Genomic DNA, 17,789 nt, shown 5'->3' with positions numbered 1-17,789 from the left:
CGCCGCACCAGACAAACTTCCCACAAAACGCACTTTGCACCTCACCTTGAACTTCCTACAATCGCTAGGCCTCTGCATCAACACCAAGAAATCCAACCTCCTACCGTCACAGACCATCCAATTCATTGGCGCAACCCTGGACTCACAGTCGGCCCACACATACCTACCCATGGACCGAGCTCGATGCATTGTTACCATGGCATCAACACTTTTCCTCAACAAGAAGACTACAGTCCATACCATCCAACGCCTACTTGGATATATGGCAGCAACAGTATTGGTAGTGGAAATGGGCCAGATTGAGAATGAGACATCTCCAACTAAGTCAGCTCGTTTATCGCCCCATAAAGTGTGATGCACAGAGACCACGAAGAAGAACGACAGGTTGCATACCTGTAACTGCTTCTTCAAGCGGTCATCTGTGCATTCACACTCCCCCCCCCCCCCCCGGTCCTCGCTTCGGTGTCGATATATAATCGGTACCGATGATTCGGATAATCCTAAAGTTCGAGATAAAAAAACGCTGTCTCAAGGAACTGAGGGATAAGGCGGGAACACGGTACATAAGCGCACGACAGTGGGGGAGGAGTTCCCACCTAAAACGCTTCTCAGCTATTGGAAGTTCCGATCAAGACTCCACGCAGGCGCAGAGCCCCATAAAGTGCGAATGCACAGATGAGCACTCGAAGAACCACAGTTACAGGTAAGCAACCTATCGTTTTCTCTCCCCCCCCCAATCAAAATTTATCTCCTACCCTGCCATCTTTCAGTCCATTCTTTTTTAAGTTAGCCTCCAATCCAAGTGGGCAGGCATCATGTCTAGCTGTTCATATTCTCATCATCAAAAACATGTGTGATTGACTGAGATGTTACTTGGTATATCTCATCTGCATAGTGATAACCCTTTTGGCATTCGAGTTTATGTGTGTGTTATCTCCTATCAGGTCCCAGCTACACGGGAAGTTCTGGGCTCCCTCCCCAATGTCTTCAGTGCCCTGTGCCTGAATGCTCGGGGCCTCCAGTCCTTTGTCCAGTGTCAGCCTTTCGAACGCCTCTTCAAAGTGTTGCTCTCGCCAGATTACCTTCCTGCAATGAGAAGACGACGTAGTTCAGATCCACTGGGTGAGTATCTTCTGGGAAGAGAGCATATCAGGAGTTTCTCTCTTCGTGTCACCACTTAGTGATCCAGACATTGGATTTTCTCCTCTCCATTCACTAGGAGGCAGGTTCTTTTCAAAAGAAAGAATTGGCATCCCCCATTTCCTTTGTAGAGCCATCTGAAGGTGTTTGTAACTACTGTAAAGCACTTTGATTCAGCCATTATATGTAAACCTTGTGATTTCTGCATCAAATGCCTTTGCAGCATTGTAGTACTGGCCTGTAGAGTGGCTGGTGTGTTTTTTTGTTTTTTTTTACTTGTCTGCTGCTTCTGTAGCCTTGTTCTGAGTTTGCACATAACAATAACCAAAATCAGAATTCGCAACCTATTAACAAACCATGGGTTCTCTTCCTGGGTTGATTGTGGTTAGCAAACAGTAGTTAATCCATCGTTCTGGGTTCACACATAATGCCAACCAGGATTCAACATCCCATACTCTGGGTTGTTATGTGTAAACCAGGTCATAGGCACAGAGTAATGACCAGAGTAATCCTGATTTCTATTGTATCAGACTCCCCAAATCCTTTAGGGAATATGTGATGTTGCTACCATTTCTTAACATGTAAGTTTACTGGAAGTGTAGTTTCCTGCTGAACTCTAGGGTCTTACTTTTCCTGATGACTTAATACAGCTCACAGTGTGCAGGTTCTCATTTTCTGGCACCTTTGGTTTCCCAGTGGGTGATCTTGGCCCTGAAATCACAAGACAGAAAAGTGGTTGGGAGCAGGGAAAATGTAACAGCTGTCTAAAAAGAATAATTCCATTGGTGAAAGAAAGTCCTGTGGCAACTTAAAAATCAATACTTACTGCTAGTTTGCTTATTCTATATGTATGATGTAATCTAGAAAGTACATAGTTATTCATACGAGGTGAGGGGAATCTTGGTAGGGAAGAAAATGAAACTTGAAACATCTATGCTCTAAGTTTTGCCGTTGTCAATCAACTTTATTGCACCTTGATGCACTTCATTAAAAACAAGAAGCCTAGTGGCACCTTAAAGATTAAGAAGTGTGTTAAAGAAGAAGCTTTTGTTTTGACTTCAAGAGATGCATGACCTCTTATTCTACACTGGCAGTGGAATTAGACTAGTCCAGAAAAGCTTCGGCCATAATACATTTTTTTTAGTCTTGCCACAATAATTTGTTTTTATTGCAATGGACTAACATGACTATCCCTCAGAAAATGTATTTAAAGCACTTATATCTTGCTTTTCTGTCAGTGGCCCTCAAGGCAGTGGTTCTCAATAATAAAAATTAAACCCAAGTGATAAAAATGGCACAGGGAATAATGCACCAAAGAAGCAGCCTTAAAAACTTGAGATAAAATAGGCATTTTTTTAACAGCATAGCAGATGACTATTCAGACTGAGGGAATGTTACAACAATCCAATCTGGATGTATCTAGATCCAGAGTTACCCTAGCCGGGTCCACTTTTCCAGGAAAAAAAAACTAGCACCACAGCTACAGTTGCTGAAAAGTGCTCCTGGCTGTTGTTGTCACCATCAGGACATCCAGGGATAGTGTTGGATCCAGAAGTATTCCCAAATTGCATACCCAAAACTTCGGCTATTGGGCGGTATAGAAATGTAATAAATAAATAAATAAATAAATACCTCCAATTAACAGAATAACTAATTTCTCTGGGCACCTTGTTTACCCACGTTGAATCTATCGCTGACATCGGATACCAGTTCAGAACCTTGCCCACCTCCCTAGGAGCAGATGGAAATGAGGGATAGCATTGAGGGTCACTTCAGTCCAAATCCCCAAACAATGCTCCAATTTGCACAACGTGGCTTTCTCATTGAGGGTTATTTAAGCCACTATGAGTCATGATTTTGAATATGCATTCTGTGATTGGAGGTTGGGCCTTGTGCAAATTGTTGTGCATAACCCTCGATCAGTAGTTTTGCGAGTGTTATTTAACCCTCAAATAACCCATGCTATATGTATTCACATGACATATTGCAATCCCTGTTTGCCCTGATCTTGGGTAACATATTCAAAATGGCGGCTCGCATGCCTGGCACGTGTTGCAGTTCGTCAGATTAAATAACCCCGTGTCATTTATTTATTTATTTATTTATTACGTTTATATGCCGCCCCACAGCCGAAGCTCTCTGGGCGGTTCGCAAAAGTTAAAACAGTAAACATTAAAAAGTATACAAAATTTAAAAACCATCAGAGACATAAAAAACCAGGTCAGGGTCACCCATCAGTTTCGTATAAATGGGGGCAAGATGGAAACCTGTGGTAATCCGCATACCAAAGCCTTGACATAGAACCCACAGCCACCTCCTTGTGGACCCAACTCCCAGGAAGGACCACAAGTTGGCTCCTCTTAGCCCCTTCCCTGACTGGTAGTGCAGAAATATACCATGGATATCAAAGTTACTAAGAGATCCAGGAAAAGAAACAGAATCTCACTTCCTCCTGTCTATCTCCTGGTAAAGGTGATCCACCCTATATAATCAAGACTGTTAACTTCCTGCACAGACAACAGCCCACATAGGAGGTGGCATTCTTGAAAAGATCATTTTAACTTTTTAAAAGCAAGTTCTTGGCTTGTGGATTTGCAGTGTCTGCAAGACGTTCATGCCTAGAGATCCATTGTTGCTCCTTTATGGCCTTTTCTCACTTTCCCTGACCCCTTGCTTCCCTTCTGCTCCTTGAGTAACTTGTCCCTTGAGTCTTCTTTTTAGAAATGGCTTACCTAGGCCATCTTTTTAGGAAACGAACCTTAGATAAAGTAGCCTTTTACAAACATTGTGCTATGTGAGAGGACAAAATAAACTGTTGCCTATTGGATTGAGTCGCTTTATGTCAAGAACCACAGTTTCTCAGTAGTCATTGGCAGGTCAGTAGGGGAGTGCATAGCTTATATCCAATTTCCCCCCTCCTCTACATTCCTTCCAGGGGACACCGCTTCCAATCTTGGAAGTGCTGTAGATGAACTCATGAGGCACCAGCCCACACTCAAGACGGATGCTACCACAGCCATAATTAAGGTAAGAAGCAGAGCAGAATGAACCCTTTGCTGTGCAGCTCTGTTTTGTGTTTTTCAATCAGCTTCCTAAACTGCATACTCGGCCCTTGTCTCCCTTTATGCTGAAGATAATTTCCCAACTTGGTATACTGCAAGTCTAGGTAGAATCTGTTCCATGCTAACGTGCCTTTGCGCTCTTCCGCAGTTACTAGAAGAGATCTGCAACCTGGGCCGTGACCCCAAGTACATCTGCCAGAAACCCTCTATTCAGAAGGCTGATGGGACAGCCACCGTGCCTCCACCTCGCTCCACTCATGCAGCTGAGGAGGCCTCCAGTGAGGACGAAGAAGAGGAAGAGGTGCAAGCCATGCAGAGCTTCAATGCCACACAGCAGAGCGAGGCAGAATCCAGCCAGCAGTGAGTAACTGAAGCTGAAAATAACAAGATGCAGCAATCCTCTGTATGGCGGGTGGTTGCATTTGTTAAATGGCAAAATGTAGCCTGCTCTTGCTTTTTTTAATAAGTTGGTTTTAAAAGTTGTTGAAAGGTAACAGCCTGGATAGGGATGGCATGGGTGGGGTGGACTTGAAAAAGAAACTAGGCAGTCATTGCTGTCTAGGGCCTTAGCTAGACCTAAGGTTTATCCTGGGATCGTCCTGGGTCGTCCCTGCCTGCTCCCAGGATCCCCTGTGTGTCATTTACATGAACAGGGATGACCCCGGGATGATCCCGGGATAAATCTTAGTCTAGCTAGGGCCTAAGAGAAGCATGAAGAAGAACCAAAGGATCCATGAAGTTAGGTGTATGAATCCAGGGGGATTTCAGATTTTGTTTTTTTCTCAAACAGCAACCCATCATGCTACATGGCAACTGGTTTTCAAACACATTGGTGATATAGCACAGGGGTGGTGAGGGATAAGCTATTCAAATATCAAATTTCACCAGACTTGGCAACAAGCCATTTGAGTAAGTCTAAGCAGCTCTTGGGATCCTGGTCTATGTGTGTCTCCTTACTAAGAAGGTTGTTTGCAGATGGTAGGAAACCATTTGCAGATGGTTGTGCACGGACTGGGCAGCTGTTTATTTTATATCCCACCTTGTCACCAAAAATGATGCTCAAGATAGCTAACAATAGTGAAATACAGATTAAAACAAAAAATTTTTTTTACATTGCTAATGCAAAAATTAAAACAAAAATTTGGTGTGTGTTTTTTACATTGTTAATGCAAAAACAAATCAAACACATTTAAAAACTCGAAAATAAAAGACATAGCCAGCACCCAACCAGTTAACCCCTTTTAACAGCAAACCACCTTACAGGCCAAATGGCTGCTTGAAGAAAAAGGCTTAGTCTACTGCCAGAAGGACAACATAGAGAGGGGCTAACCTAGCCTGCCTTGGCAGGCAGTTCCAAAGCCTGTGGCCACCAAGATCCCCACCAAATATGCCGGTGGTGGTAGTGGTGGTGGAACCAAGAGAAGAACTTTCCCCAAAGATCTTAAAACCCAGGTAGCCTTTCATGGGAAAATGTGGTCTTTCAGGTAGCTTGGTCCCAAATTGTATAGGCCTTTATATATCATAATCAGCACTTTGAGTTGTGATTGACCAGTAGCCAGTGAAGCTGTTGTTACAAGGAAGTCATAGGCTCCATGTAACTGGCTTCAGTCAACAGCCTGGCTGCATGTTCTGGACTAGCTGAAGTTTCCAAACACTTTTCAAAGGAGACCCCAGGTAAAGCATGTTACAATAGTCCATATGGTATGTAACCAAGGTATGTGTCAGCATAGCCAGATCCAACACATCCAGGAGTGGGCACATTGATGCACTGGCCACAGCTGAAACTTGGGCATCCAGTTTCAGGGATAAAAACAGGAGTATACCCAAACTGTGAGCTAAGCCTTCAAAGTGCTGGTGAGTGTAACCCCATCCAGCACTGGTGGCCAGCAGGCTGTTGCCTTTATTGGATCGCCAATATACTGTCCACAGCACAAAACAAAATGGATGTACACAGCCCTTCGTATGTTAGCAATATGCATTTTACTCCAAGATACTCATCTTTCTCTAGGGGGAAACACAGCATTCAGAGCTCTTGAGTCGCATTTAGTATGGCATACTTTTGCCCCCCCAAAACCAAACACACCTTCTGTGTGTGTGTGAGAGAGCAGACTTTGGCTCCCTTGCATTTTTGGTGGAGAGATGACTGGTACCACTCTCCGAATGTAACGCAGGAGATCCTGTGGTGTTGTATCTCCTGTTTGTTTGATTATTCCATGTTAAACCAATGCGGCTGCATAACTTTACTGTGTGAATGCTTAAGAAGTGGCAAGGGTGTTTTCTGAATGGTGCTTTCTCTTTACAAAGAGAAGAAAATTCTCCTTTAAAGGACTATGAAAACGAATCGATCTGAGGAATGTGTGGGTCTATCCTGAGAGGTTTTGCAGTTTATGCCTCTCTCTTGAGTTTTGATTCACTCTCCTTGCAGAGAAACTCCTAAATCATGATTGCCAAAGGCCCCAAATTGGCTGGCCCTTATTTCATAACCTAACCTGCTTAAACCCATCACTAGACTTTCAAATTGTCCACTACGGTAGTGTTGTGATATGATACTCAATTGGTTTCCTCTTACAAGTGCTAGAGTTCCTGAAGAGTGGTGCTTCCATTCTTACTGGAGTTTTATATCTAATCGTTGTGCTGATAAGAAACTTTGGGCTGCAGTCCTTTCCATGCTTACATGGGAGCAGGGGCCCTTGAACTCAGTAGCGTGGGCTTCTATACAAGTATGCTTAGGATCAGGCACTTAGCCTCTTTTGCTCTACTCAACCTTCATGTAGATGCTGGGGGTGGGGGAAGGATTTCTGTCACTGATAGGTGTTTCTGGAGAGTAGTGTCATATATTTAATGTGCTGTGTTACATGGCGTAGAATATGTTGTTTGGTAATTTCCTGGCTTTTGTGCAGCGTTATTTCCCCATTCTAAAAGGAAGGAACGTCTCTTCTAAGGATTAGTTACTTCAAAGAGCTTTAAGCTACAATATGCTGTCATTTTTGTCCCTTCCCCTTTTGCCCCACCTACTACTGGAATGCGACCCCTGAGAGCTTCTCCAAAATTGGCCCTCAGGCTGAAAGAGTTTCTGTCCCACTGGCCTAGATTGAGGCAGGTTGTATCTGAGTTTTTGTGAGCTCTCGGTAGCTTACAGGTGAAATGCGGAGACCTCGGTAAAGCTGGTTGTAGATCACGTACTGAGTTTTTGTTAGCCAATGCAAATTTCATAGGTCCGACTTGAGCAATGAATGCATGAGTTCACAAGACGAGAAGCCCCCTACCAGGCCAGCAAGGAGCAGGATTAGATGCGGGACAGAGGGTCGCTTTAAGCATTTTTGGCATAGCTTTGCTTGCTCCCTGGCACCCTGATCCCAGCTGCGTTGAAGCCCTTGCTCAGAGGCTCTCTTAGCTGAGTCTTTTCCTTGGCAAGCTCTGCTACAGCTTCTGAGTGTCTGCCAGCTGTTTCTTTGTAAACTTCTGAACTCTGAAGTTTCCTGCCTATGGGGCTTCTTAACCCCATCAACTCCTAGTTATGTGGCACTTTGTGTGTGCATGTGTGCTATGTGCTGAAGTGGTGCCGCCGTGGGGGAAATGGCAGAGGGCAAGCTGCTGTCCTGCATTCAGAGCCAGCTGTCCCCAAGATGGCATCATGCTTTGGGGCAGGGAGGAAAGCTCAGTAACGGGGGAAAGGTTTGTCCTGACAGTTCCAGTTTACAGACAGTTTTCTGGCGTAAGGAGCTCTGGAGCCAACTGTTTGCTGGCTTGAGGAGCCCTCTTCGCAGCGAAGACTGTTTTGAATTAAGCCTTTGCTGTCTTCATATTGTCCTGCATGAGAGTACAAGTCAGACCTGTGAGAGAGGGGATTAGAAACAGTTAAAACTTCCCCCTAGCTCGAGGGAGGTGGCCATGTTTCTTCTGGCCAAACTTGCAGGACCGGATTTCCTTTTGGCTTGCCTGCTGCCATGTGGCAGGTGCCTGGTGGGACTGGAGAGGTCCCAATATCCTCCACTCTCCTTTCCTCCCCCTTTCTCCCCCCCCCCCCCCCCCGCATTCTGCTTGGCTCCTCCTTGCCTGTGTCAGACTTTTTTTCTCTTCCTTCCCCGACCAAACCCTGCACCGAGCATGCTCTTTACGTCACTGCCTGATTCTTCCCCCTCCCCTCCTCTTTCCCCCCAGCTCCATTTTGCTGCAGAACTCCATGGCGCCTGGCAGTCAACCATTCGTGGCCCCTGCCACATTCTCCTCTTTAATCCAATTCAAGGCCAGCGGCCAAAATGGGCAGCACTGCTTCTTTCCCCCTTTTGCCTTTTTCTGGTGTTTTTTCCCCCCCTCATGCTGGTATCTTTTGTCACCCTGATGCATTCTGGACTGCTTTAGGCACGGTTTTGCCGCAGTCCTGGCACAGGGCTGCCCTCTGGATTTTTTGTTGGAAGAGGCCAGGTGAATGATGGGACTCACATTCTTTCAGTTTACCTCTTTGGGAAACTTTTAACAGAAGGTGGCTTTGCGTAAAACCTAGGATGCGGGATCTGGATAATCGCAAGTCTAACCTTTCAGAATAGGAAAGGTGAGCCAAGATTTCGGTGGTGTCTGCCTTGCAGTTGGCTATGAAAAATATGTTTGGGAGCTGGAGAGGTATCCTAAGTGGCTGCTAGCCGGGCAGCTGACTCTTAAGTTTATATCTCTGCCATCCATAAACAAATGTCGGGCTATTATTGAAAAATCTGGAGTGGTTGAAGTAAAGGGTATATTTTCCTTTCTAGGGTGGTTGGGACAGAAGAACGGATACCAATCCCACTGATGGACTACATCCTTAACGTGGTAAGTTCCCCCAACGATGGGTGGTGCTTGAGGCACAGCTTGGCACTTCCAGTGTCTATGGCCCTGTTGGCTGGCAGCCTCTTCGTCCCCAGCTTTCCATGCCAAGTTGCTGAAATGAGCTAGAGGTCTCTTGTAGCCGGAGTCTTGTCACTCATCAATCTTCCAGGAGCCATTTGGTATTGGTCATACTTCTGGGTATAAACTTAGTTTCAGAAGTGAGAATGTTTTATTATATCTCCAGCTTATTGCAGTGCTGGTTTTGCTGATTCAGTGGGGTGGGGTGGGGGAGGGCACAGCTCTTAAGCTAAACCCGGAATGTTGAAACAAAATCAGATTTGCAAGTTGTTTCAGTGCCCACCTATCATGGGGCTGTGAGGATGTTGGGAAATGGCCAAGAACATTCTTCTCCCTTGGCCCGAGTGTAGTTGTCTCTTAAAAGATGGCTGCGTTTGGTCTTGAGGGCATGTCCTAGAATTAGCTAATAAATTTTCCTCTGCTGTGTTCAGTACACTCCCATGTTTTTCTGTGCCTTTTGGACTTGCGGTATCCTACTACCCAACCTTTGTGTTCTAGGAAGTGTTAACTGTTTCCTCCCCCCCTCGCATTCTTTTGTCTCTCCCAGATGAAATTTGTGGAGTCAATCCTCAGCAACAATACAACAGATGACCATTGTCAAGAGTTTGTGAACCAGAAGGGCCTGCTGCCCCTAGTCACCATCTTGGGTCTTCCCAACCTGCCTATCGACTTCCCCACCTCAGCAGCCTGCCAAGCTGTGGCTGGAGTCTGCAAATCCATATTGGTAAGGAGGAGAATACAACATTTCCCTTTCCAGAAGGTAATTATCACTGCCATTAAGTTGGAAGTACACACAAGCTTCTGGAAATCCTACTCTTAACTCCCACCCTTCAAAATGCATCTGCTAGACATTTCTGTTGACTGTATCATAACAGCTAACAGGGTGTTGCCCTGTTTTCTTAAAAGGGCTAAGAATCACTTTAACAGGAATAGCACTGCTTGGGAAATGTAGTTCAGCAGAGGGCCTTTGCGTCTTTCCCAAGCAGTATTTGCCTTCACGTGCAGATTTTTCCTATATGTTGCAATAGAAGGGCCAGGCAACAAGACTGCACCCAGTTTGCACAACATGCTGGGCTCACCAGGTGTTCTTTAACCCACAATGAGCCATGGTGCGTGCCGGGTGCCGTTTTGAATATACAACCCCCTCCCTGATGGGGTTGCTTTGTATCAACCAAACCCATCCATCGGTGATTATGCAAGGGTTAAATAATTCTCTGTGGTTGTAGGGTTGTTTAACCCTATCATAACCCCCAGTGACTGGGTTTGGACGACACTCTGCAACCCCACCCTGGGTTACATATTCAAAATGGTGCCCAGCACAAACCTCAGCTCATTGTGGGTAAAATAACCCATGGTATGTTGTGGCATGTTGTGCAAAAAGCCTGGCATGTTGTGCAAAAAGGGAGAATAAACTATTTTACAGCCATTCACGTCAGGAAGATCACACCGTAGCAAGACTACACGTGTTGGCATTTGGTGGGAGCATGGAAAACCCGCAGAACGTGATACTAACTGCAGTGTTCAGTTTCTCAGTCTCAACTTTTTCTCTTTTGGTGGGGATGGAGAACCACAACAACTTTATAGCTCTTTATATTTGCACATACATGTTTCAAAGTCTTTGGGCCCTTTGAAATCTTAAGTCAAGGGTTATGGGATAAGGTATCCAGGGGGCAGAGCTTCAGTGTTCTGTTAAAGCTCTTGCTTGATTCACATGACACTTAGAAGCCAAATAAATTATGCACAACAGTAAAAATCGCAGGATTATGCAAAATAAGTCATACAAATTTGTTTGACTTGCTTAACTTATACCAATTGTAAAATTCAGTTTTTGTGGTGGTGAACTACATTGGGCTATGTTGGAGTAGAATTTTTACTTTTTTTATAGAGACTACATTTGGCTCTAAATATAGACTTTTATGATAAAACTACTTGTGTTGAAGGATACTGTTTCTTGAAGAAGTTGTTTTTAGCAAGGCTGGGCTTGGTTCAAGCAACTATGGCTTATGAATGGGGGCCTCTGGAAATACTTCCATGTAGTAGCATCTCCACATTTGGGGCTGTGCATGGAATTCATAAACTGATCATCATGTCTGTCTTCCCAATTGTATGAAGTTTCTGTTGGGGCTTAAATAGTGTCAGAACTCCCAAGATTCACCCCCACCACCTGTGTATTCAATGTCAGGGCTTAACCCTGGAATATCTGAAATAAAAGCAAATGAACATTCTTCTGAGTTTACCTTAGAGTTCACTTCCTGCAGCGTTTAGGAATGTGAGGAAGTCCCCCCACCTCCATATCAAGTCAATATTTCCAGGATTGAACTGTGTCATCTTTTTTATCCCTAGAAATTAAAGCACTGGGCTTCATGCTGCTACTGCTCTTATATGGGAGGTGGCAGCACTATTAACAGTGTTTAAGGAATAATAAAACTAAAAGCACTGACCACCATACAGTAGCAATTTCATAACCACTGTGCCAGTTGCAATTTTCCTCTTCAGGCAAATTCCCTAACAAGTGAGTAAATGTTTCATCACCCATAAGATTGACAGTCATTAAGGAAGCAAACCACTAACAAATTTCTTACTGTAATATTAGCAGCAGTGCCAATCCTCAAAACAACACAACTGATCAAGTGGTTTACCCCAGATAAGCCCTGTAAAATTGGTTTCTTAAGTAGATGTCATATTTTCAATGAAATAGCCAACAAATTTTCTTCTGCTAGCTTTGGCATATAGTATACAATAACAAAAGATAATGGTGAATGTACTCCATTGATGCTGATTAGCACAAACACAGCTACCAATCCCAGATCATTCTCTTCTGGCCCAGGCCCAAGCAGGTCACCGCCTGAATGAGGGACCGATTTGTGGCGGGATCTGGGGAGAGTGGCGATTTGCACTGCTCTCTCCCTCTGAAGGGCCTGCTGCTTCTTGGTCCTACTGGCCATGCAGTCGGCCAGCAGGACCAAGAAGCGGCTGCTCACTCGCTCGCTCGCCTGCTTGCACCCCCCACACACACCTGACCGGCCTGCCCAGGTTACCATTTTTGGCTCACAGCTCCTGAATGTGGAAACCTGATGGATGGTGTGCTGGTGAGGTGGGCACCAAAAAATAATAAGCCAGCTGAGTTGGCTGGCCAAACAAGTTAGAGGGCGGGCAGGCAAGCAAGTGGCCGCTTCTTGGTCTTGCTGGTCACCTGCATTGTCAGCAGGACGACGGAGCGGGCCCTTTGGAGTGGGAGAGCAGCACGATTCACCACTCTTCCCATATCCCACCGCCTGCCATGCCTGCATCATGCCGCTTCATGGTAGGACCAGCCCTGATTCTCTTACAGCACTTCTTCAGGTGGCATAGTTTGAAACTGCAAGGCTGTCATCTCTTCCTTTTTATCAGCTCTGTGCAATGGTGCAGTCCCAGCACTAATCAACAATTCGTAATATTTCACACTGGAAAGACACAACAGCCTGGTTTGAACATTACAGTAACAACAAACAACATGGTTTATAACTCTGGCTTGTCTGGGTAGAAACAAGCCAGAGTTCCTAATTCCCATGTAATGACAAACAAGCTATGGATGGAAGATCTGTGGTTTGTTTAGCAGGAGGAGGAACTAGGTGGGAGCAATAGGGGAGTGTCCGAACCTGGGCCAACCTGTTCACTCTTATTATTATTATATTTATTTGTTTCCTGCCTTTTGCCCAATACCGGGCCTTAAGGTAGCCTTACAAAATTTAAAACACATATGTTTTAAAACCTATGAAAAGAAATATGCAAAAGTTAAAAATATATTAAATATATTACAATATTAAAACATTAAACATTTAAAATACATGACAATACTCCGTCCTGTGAGGGTTACAGGGATAGCAAACAGCAACCCACCGCCTTGAGAGTTCATCAGCCTTGACAGTGTAGCCCACTGCAGTCTCATAGGCCTTTCCCATGAAATGCTCGCTTGCCTTGCCCACCTCTTTTATGGGAACCCAGTTTCTCACTTAGTGTTGAACATTCGCCCACAGTGGCACTCTGTACACTCACAACTACGGCTTCTTGTCTCCAAAAGGCCCGGCCATATTCTTCAATTTGAGAGAGTTTGGGTGGGTGTCCTGTTGCATATAGCCATTGGGCATCCTTGGATGTTAATGGGGGAAGGGGCTTTGTACACTCACAGCTAGGAACAAAGCTGAATTGGTGGATGCTCTGAATACTTAGTGGTTGGGTTGGTTGTGTACGCATCTCATAGAGCCTTCTGATGATTCCCATGAATGCTAACCTTCCTGCAAGGTTCCAGGTAGAAGGCCTTGCTCGATTTCTGAGTTTTGTATGGATTGAGAAGATGTGCATTATAACAGTGGCTGCTGAGTTGGGTCAGATCACCCTATCACATAGCATTTTGTTTTGAGAGGGTTTTTGTGTTTTGAGTGTGTGCCCACCTTTATGCCCATATCATTTCATGCATCCACACTCCATGCTTCCATTTGGTGTGCTTCCCTGTCAGGTAAGGTAATGACGTTGGGGGAAGTAGTGCATTACAAGTTTTGTTGCCTTGCAACCTGTTTCAATAGCCGTGATTGTCCCTGTCAACATGTGCAGAGTTAAGTTTCTCTTCAGGAAGGCCTGATTGTTGAGGAATGGTGCTAATTAAACTTGGCAATTCACAGACACGTCTTGGAGCAGTGAAGTTGAGGCCTTTGCTTTTTTTCTCATTCAGTGTCCCTGGTTCATTACACTTACTTGATTGTGGTATTGAGCATGTGATTTGAATTGGCATTTCTCGGGTGCTCTAATGAATGTGGCCCACGTAGCAAGATTTTTCTTAGGTGGGCTGCTTCGCTTTAAATCCAGTCAATGCTTATGTAATCGGGTGGCTGGAAGAGACCAAAGAGATCGTGTACCAGGATCCTGCTGGGTCTGAGGTCTGGCCATCTTGCACTCCAAACCACATAATCCAGAATCCTGTGTTTCTAAGTTGCATGAGTTCAACAACCTCTTATTAGCTTGAGCAGGCAACTGAAAGACTTAACTATGTTGTGGTCTCTTGATTTGAGGAGGAAACTGCACCTGAACTGTGCTATGATCAGAGAACTTTTTGTTGACACCCTTTGTAACTTCCAGTTGGAACATGTGCATTTGTTTGGGCGCGTGCACATGTTTTCCTTGGGGCACGATTTTCTGGGCCCAGGCTGAGCTGGCCTGTTCAGAGGTACTGGCTTGAGTAGTGGGAAACCTTCTCTTTGATATTTGCTGCTCATTCTGAGCCAGAAGTCACTGAATTTCAGCCATGTGGCCCCAACCCCTAAAAAAGCTTCCAATATTTCCCAGAGAGAGGGTGATACCTTCTGGACATGCTGCGTGTTCAGTAAACCAAGGGCCACTTCTGCATGCTGTGCATTCTGAGCCAGAATTTGGGGAAGTGGGTGGTCTTGAGGCAGAGTTCTGCACTGACTGAGCTCAATTTGACAGATGGCATTGTCTATCTTCACTCTCCTAGACGCTCTCTCATGAGCCAAAGGTCCTGCAGGAAGGCCTGCTCCAGCTGGACTCCATCCTGTCTTCCCTGGAGCCTCTGCATCGGCCCATTGAGGCACCTGGCGGCTCGGTTCTGCTGCGGGAGTTGGCATGTGCTGGCAATGTGGCTGATGCTACCCTCTCGGCCCAGGCCACACCTTTACTCCATGCCCTGACTGCTGCCCATGCTTACATCATGATGTTTGTGCATACCTGCCGGGTAGGACAAGTAAGAGCTGTTTTCCTACCCTGTTAATGTCCCACATGATCTGGCTGCTAGTTTCTGCCAGCAAAGCCTAGCTTGCCCACTCAGTAGCATACATTTTCTTCCCTTACAGAGTGAGATCAGAGCCATCTCGGTAAACCAGTGGGGTTCACAGCTGGGTCTGAGTGTGCTGAGCAAGTTGAGCCAGCTCTACTGTTCGCTGGTATGGGAAAGCACTGTGCTGCTGTCACTATGCACACCAAACAGGTATGGAGCATCTGGTAGATAATTGGATCATTTCTTTGCTGGGCTGGAGGTGAACAGCAACTCTGTTGATTTCCAAATAGTCATTTGAATCGCAGGAACTTTCAGGGCTGGGGAGGGCTAAAGGTCTTAAATTGCTGGTTAGCGGGTATGTTCAGATGTGACATGTTCTCCATGGGTCCCCTAGGTAAAAGTCAGAAATTGGGGGCATGCATGTAACCATGTGGGACAAAATGTGATGGAGTGGAAGCCCTCTGTTCATCTCCCCTAGACAAGCAAAGGCAGCATGAAAAGCAATGAGGGAATTCCTCTTCCCTATCCATCATACCTCTTTAGAGCCAGTTGCTTGGGGAAGAACTCACTTGTATTTGAAGGGAGCTCTGACTCATTTTCTGGGTCTATCTAGCAGCTTTAGAGCACGCCCACCAATTCTACTTCTTTAGCTAGGCTCTACCATTCTATCCAAAAGCTGTATTGGGGCTGAATTGATCAGGAGCATGGTAGCAAGCAACAGGAGGCTAGATGAGAATATGAAGAAGGCCTGATCTAACCTCTGGGCCGTAAGTGGCATAGCACTAACTGGGATAACATCGAAGATCCTTTGTCTCTGTGTGCCATGTTAGGGAAGGCCTCATTCCCTTGGTTTTTTTCTTTTTCTGTGATGATGAAAGCTAATGTGCTCTACTAGGTATGTGCCTGTTGTTGCAGTGTCTTATCTGTCTATGCTTGTAGTTTGCCTTCAGGTTGTGAATTTGGCCAGGCCGATATGCAGAAACTGGTGCCGAAGGAGGAGAAGACAACCCCCAATGCTACCCAGGGAAGCAAAAAACCAGGTATGGCTGGGAGACAGGTGTTCTGTATCATCCATCTTCTCTGTAATTGGTGGACAAGGTCTGTGTTGCAGCCTGGCCCCTATAGTCTGGGTGTCAAAACATAAAAGCCAAAGGCTTTATCAGCCATCTTAAGCATCCTCTGTGTGGCCATGAAACTCCTATTTGCATTCCACACATTACTGAACCATCTTCAAGGTTAATAAATTGGTGCCCTTAGCAGGGCAAGTGAACCGACCTAATTTTCAAACATTAAGTGTCTGAACTGGATTCACTGCTCTGGTGTCTAGATTCAGATGGAACTGAAGGTTTTTGGTGGAAAACTAGGAGCATATGACCTCAACAACCTGCTTGAGTTTAACATCCCAGCCTTACCTTGTGTACCCTTCATTCTACAGTTCAGTTCCTTCTTCTCTTAGCTCAAAGCCACTTCAATTGGATTGACGGTGGTGTAAGATAGTGCCATTTCCTAGTTTCTAAGCTTGACTGATGGATCTTCTACATTCCTCAATGATGGTTCCATCAATTATCTTTCTGTTGCACAGCTGTATTTATGGACTTCCAGTGTTTCCTAAGTAGGATTGTAGGAAATGGGCTGGCAGAGTCAGGGTGTTAGGTGGGCTTGACCTAGGACTGGCAGCATCTAAGCCTACAAAGTTAACCCCTCTTCTTTCTGCAGACGGTGAACCAGAAGCAGTGGCAGCTGGAAGCATGGAGGCCTCTGCCCAAGGCCTGTTGGAAGGAATTGGCCTAGATGGTGACACACTGGCACCAATGGAAACAGATGAGCCTAGTTCTTCTGATCCTAAGGGGAAATCAAAGATCACCCCAGCCATGGCAGCCAGGATCAAGCAGATCAAGCCCCTCTTGTCAGGTGAGAATATTTGGAATGGTTAGGGAAAGATTAAGGGATTATAAATCGAATAGAGCATCTAGGAGCCTAGAATTCCAGCTGTGGTTCTGTCATTCCCTAGGCAGAATCCCAGATACGATCTACTGCTTTGTTACTTGCTTCCCTTTTCGTGCTGGTTTATAAAGAGGGCTCCAGAATATGACCATTCCCTTAGTGTTGGCTACATGGTGTGTTCAGCGCTTGGGGTATCTTTTTATATGTTTGTGGGAACGGCTTTCTGAATATCAATTTAAAAAAAGGAAGAATTTCTGCATGTGAGGAAAACATCACTCTTCATATTCGTTCTCTTTTTCAGCTTCCTCTAGGTTAGGCCGAGCCTTGGCCGAACTATTTGGGTTGCTGGTCAAGTTGTGTGTGGGTTCACCAGTACGACAACGCCGGAGCCACCATGCTGCCAGCACCACTACTGCTCCCACACCTGCTGCTCGCTCAACAGCCTCAGCACTGACCAAACTGCTCACAAAGGGGCTTTCCTGGCAGCCCCCACCGTACACGCCCACCCCTCGCTTCCGGTGGGTCCAGACTGCTGTAAATCAGACTCTGTCCCTACCGTTTTCCTGGAAAGCAGGGAGAGTTTGCCCTTGGGTTCAGGGAAGGAAATGCTCTACGCTTCCTAAGGCAGGGGGTCTCCAGCCTTTGTGGACCTTTGGGCACATTTAGGAAAGTGCTGTGGACACTCCCACTAAATGACTCCTATAGAGGACGTGGCTAGTAGGGAGCCTGGCTAGTCAAAAGAGGGGTGGTGGATAGTGAGGCTCGAGGCTGGGCAAATAGCAAAGCCAAAGGGGTAGAAAGGAGAGAGAGAGAGAGCGCGCGCAAGGCCAGGGGTTATAAGGGGTGAGGGGAAACAGTGAGGAAAAGAGATGGGAGAAGAGAAATAGTGAGGCTAGAGGATAGGAGGGGGGAAACAAGATAAAGATGTGAGTGGGAGAGAAAAAGTCAGGCTAGAGAGGGAAAGAAAGAAGAAAGCTAGGGATGGGAAAGGGAGA

At 45.6% G+C, this 17,789-nt stretch overlaps 1 protein-coding gene across 8 annotated transcripts in view; it reads left to right on the top strand.

Annotated features, from left to right (window-relative positions):
- HUWE1 (HECT, UBA and WWE domain containing E3 ubiquitin protein ligase 1) overlaps positions 1–17,789 on the top strand; it is a 103,902-nt gene that overhangs the window by 43,458 nt on the left and 42,655 nt on the right. For 6 of the 8 annotated variants that reach the window (XM_063119425.1, XM_063119429.1, XM_063119430.1 and 3 more), the window contains 10 exons: positions 945–1,122; positions 4,076–4,167; positions 4,351–4,562; positions 8,951–9,008; positions 9,631–9,843; positions 14,572–14,817; positions 14,927–15,060; positions 15,790–15,890; positions 16,567–16,761; positions 17,096–17,312. In XM_063119425.1, the coding sequence (XP_062975495.1) occupies positions 945–1,122; positions 4,076–4,167; positions 4,351–4,562; positions 8,951–9,008; positions 9,631–9,843; positions 14,572–14,817; positions 14,927–15,060; positions 15,790–15,890; positions 16,567–16,761; positions 17,096–17,312 (1,646 nt within the window). Of the gene's footprint in view, positions 1–944; positions 1,123–4,075; positions 4,168–4,350; positions 4,563–8,384; positions 8,755–8,950; positions 9,009–9,630; positions 9,844–14,571; positions 14,818–14,926; positions 15,061–15,789; positions 15,891–16,566; positions 16,762–17,095; positions 17,313–17,789 lie in introns of those variants that run through there. The other 2 variants (XM_063119426.1, XM_063119431.1) reach the window with 2 other exon arrangements.

The sequence above is a fragment of the Elgaria multicarinata genome, chromosome 3 (genome assembly GCF_023053635.1).
Source record: "Elgaria multicarinata webbii isolate HBS135686 ecotype San Diego chromosome 3, rElgMul1.1.pri, whole genome shotgun sequence".
In the NCBI taxonomy this organism is placed as follows: domain Eukaryota; kingdom Metazoa; phylum Chordata; class Lepidosauria; order Squamata; family Anguidae; genus Elgaria; species Elgaria multicarinata.
The sequence above is the reverse complement of the archived record's forward strand: the minus strand, read 5'-3'. Positions and strand labels throughout refer to the sequence as shown.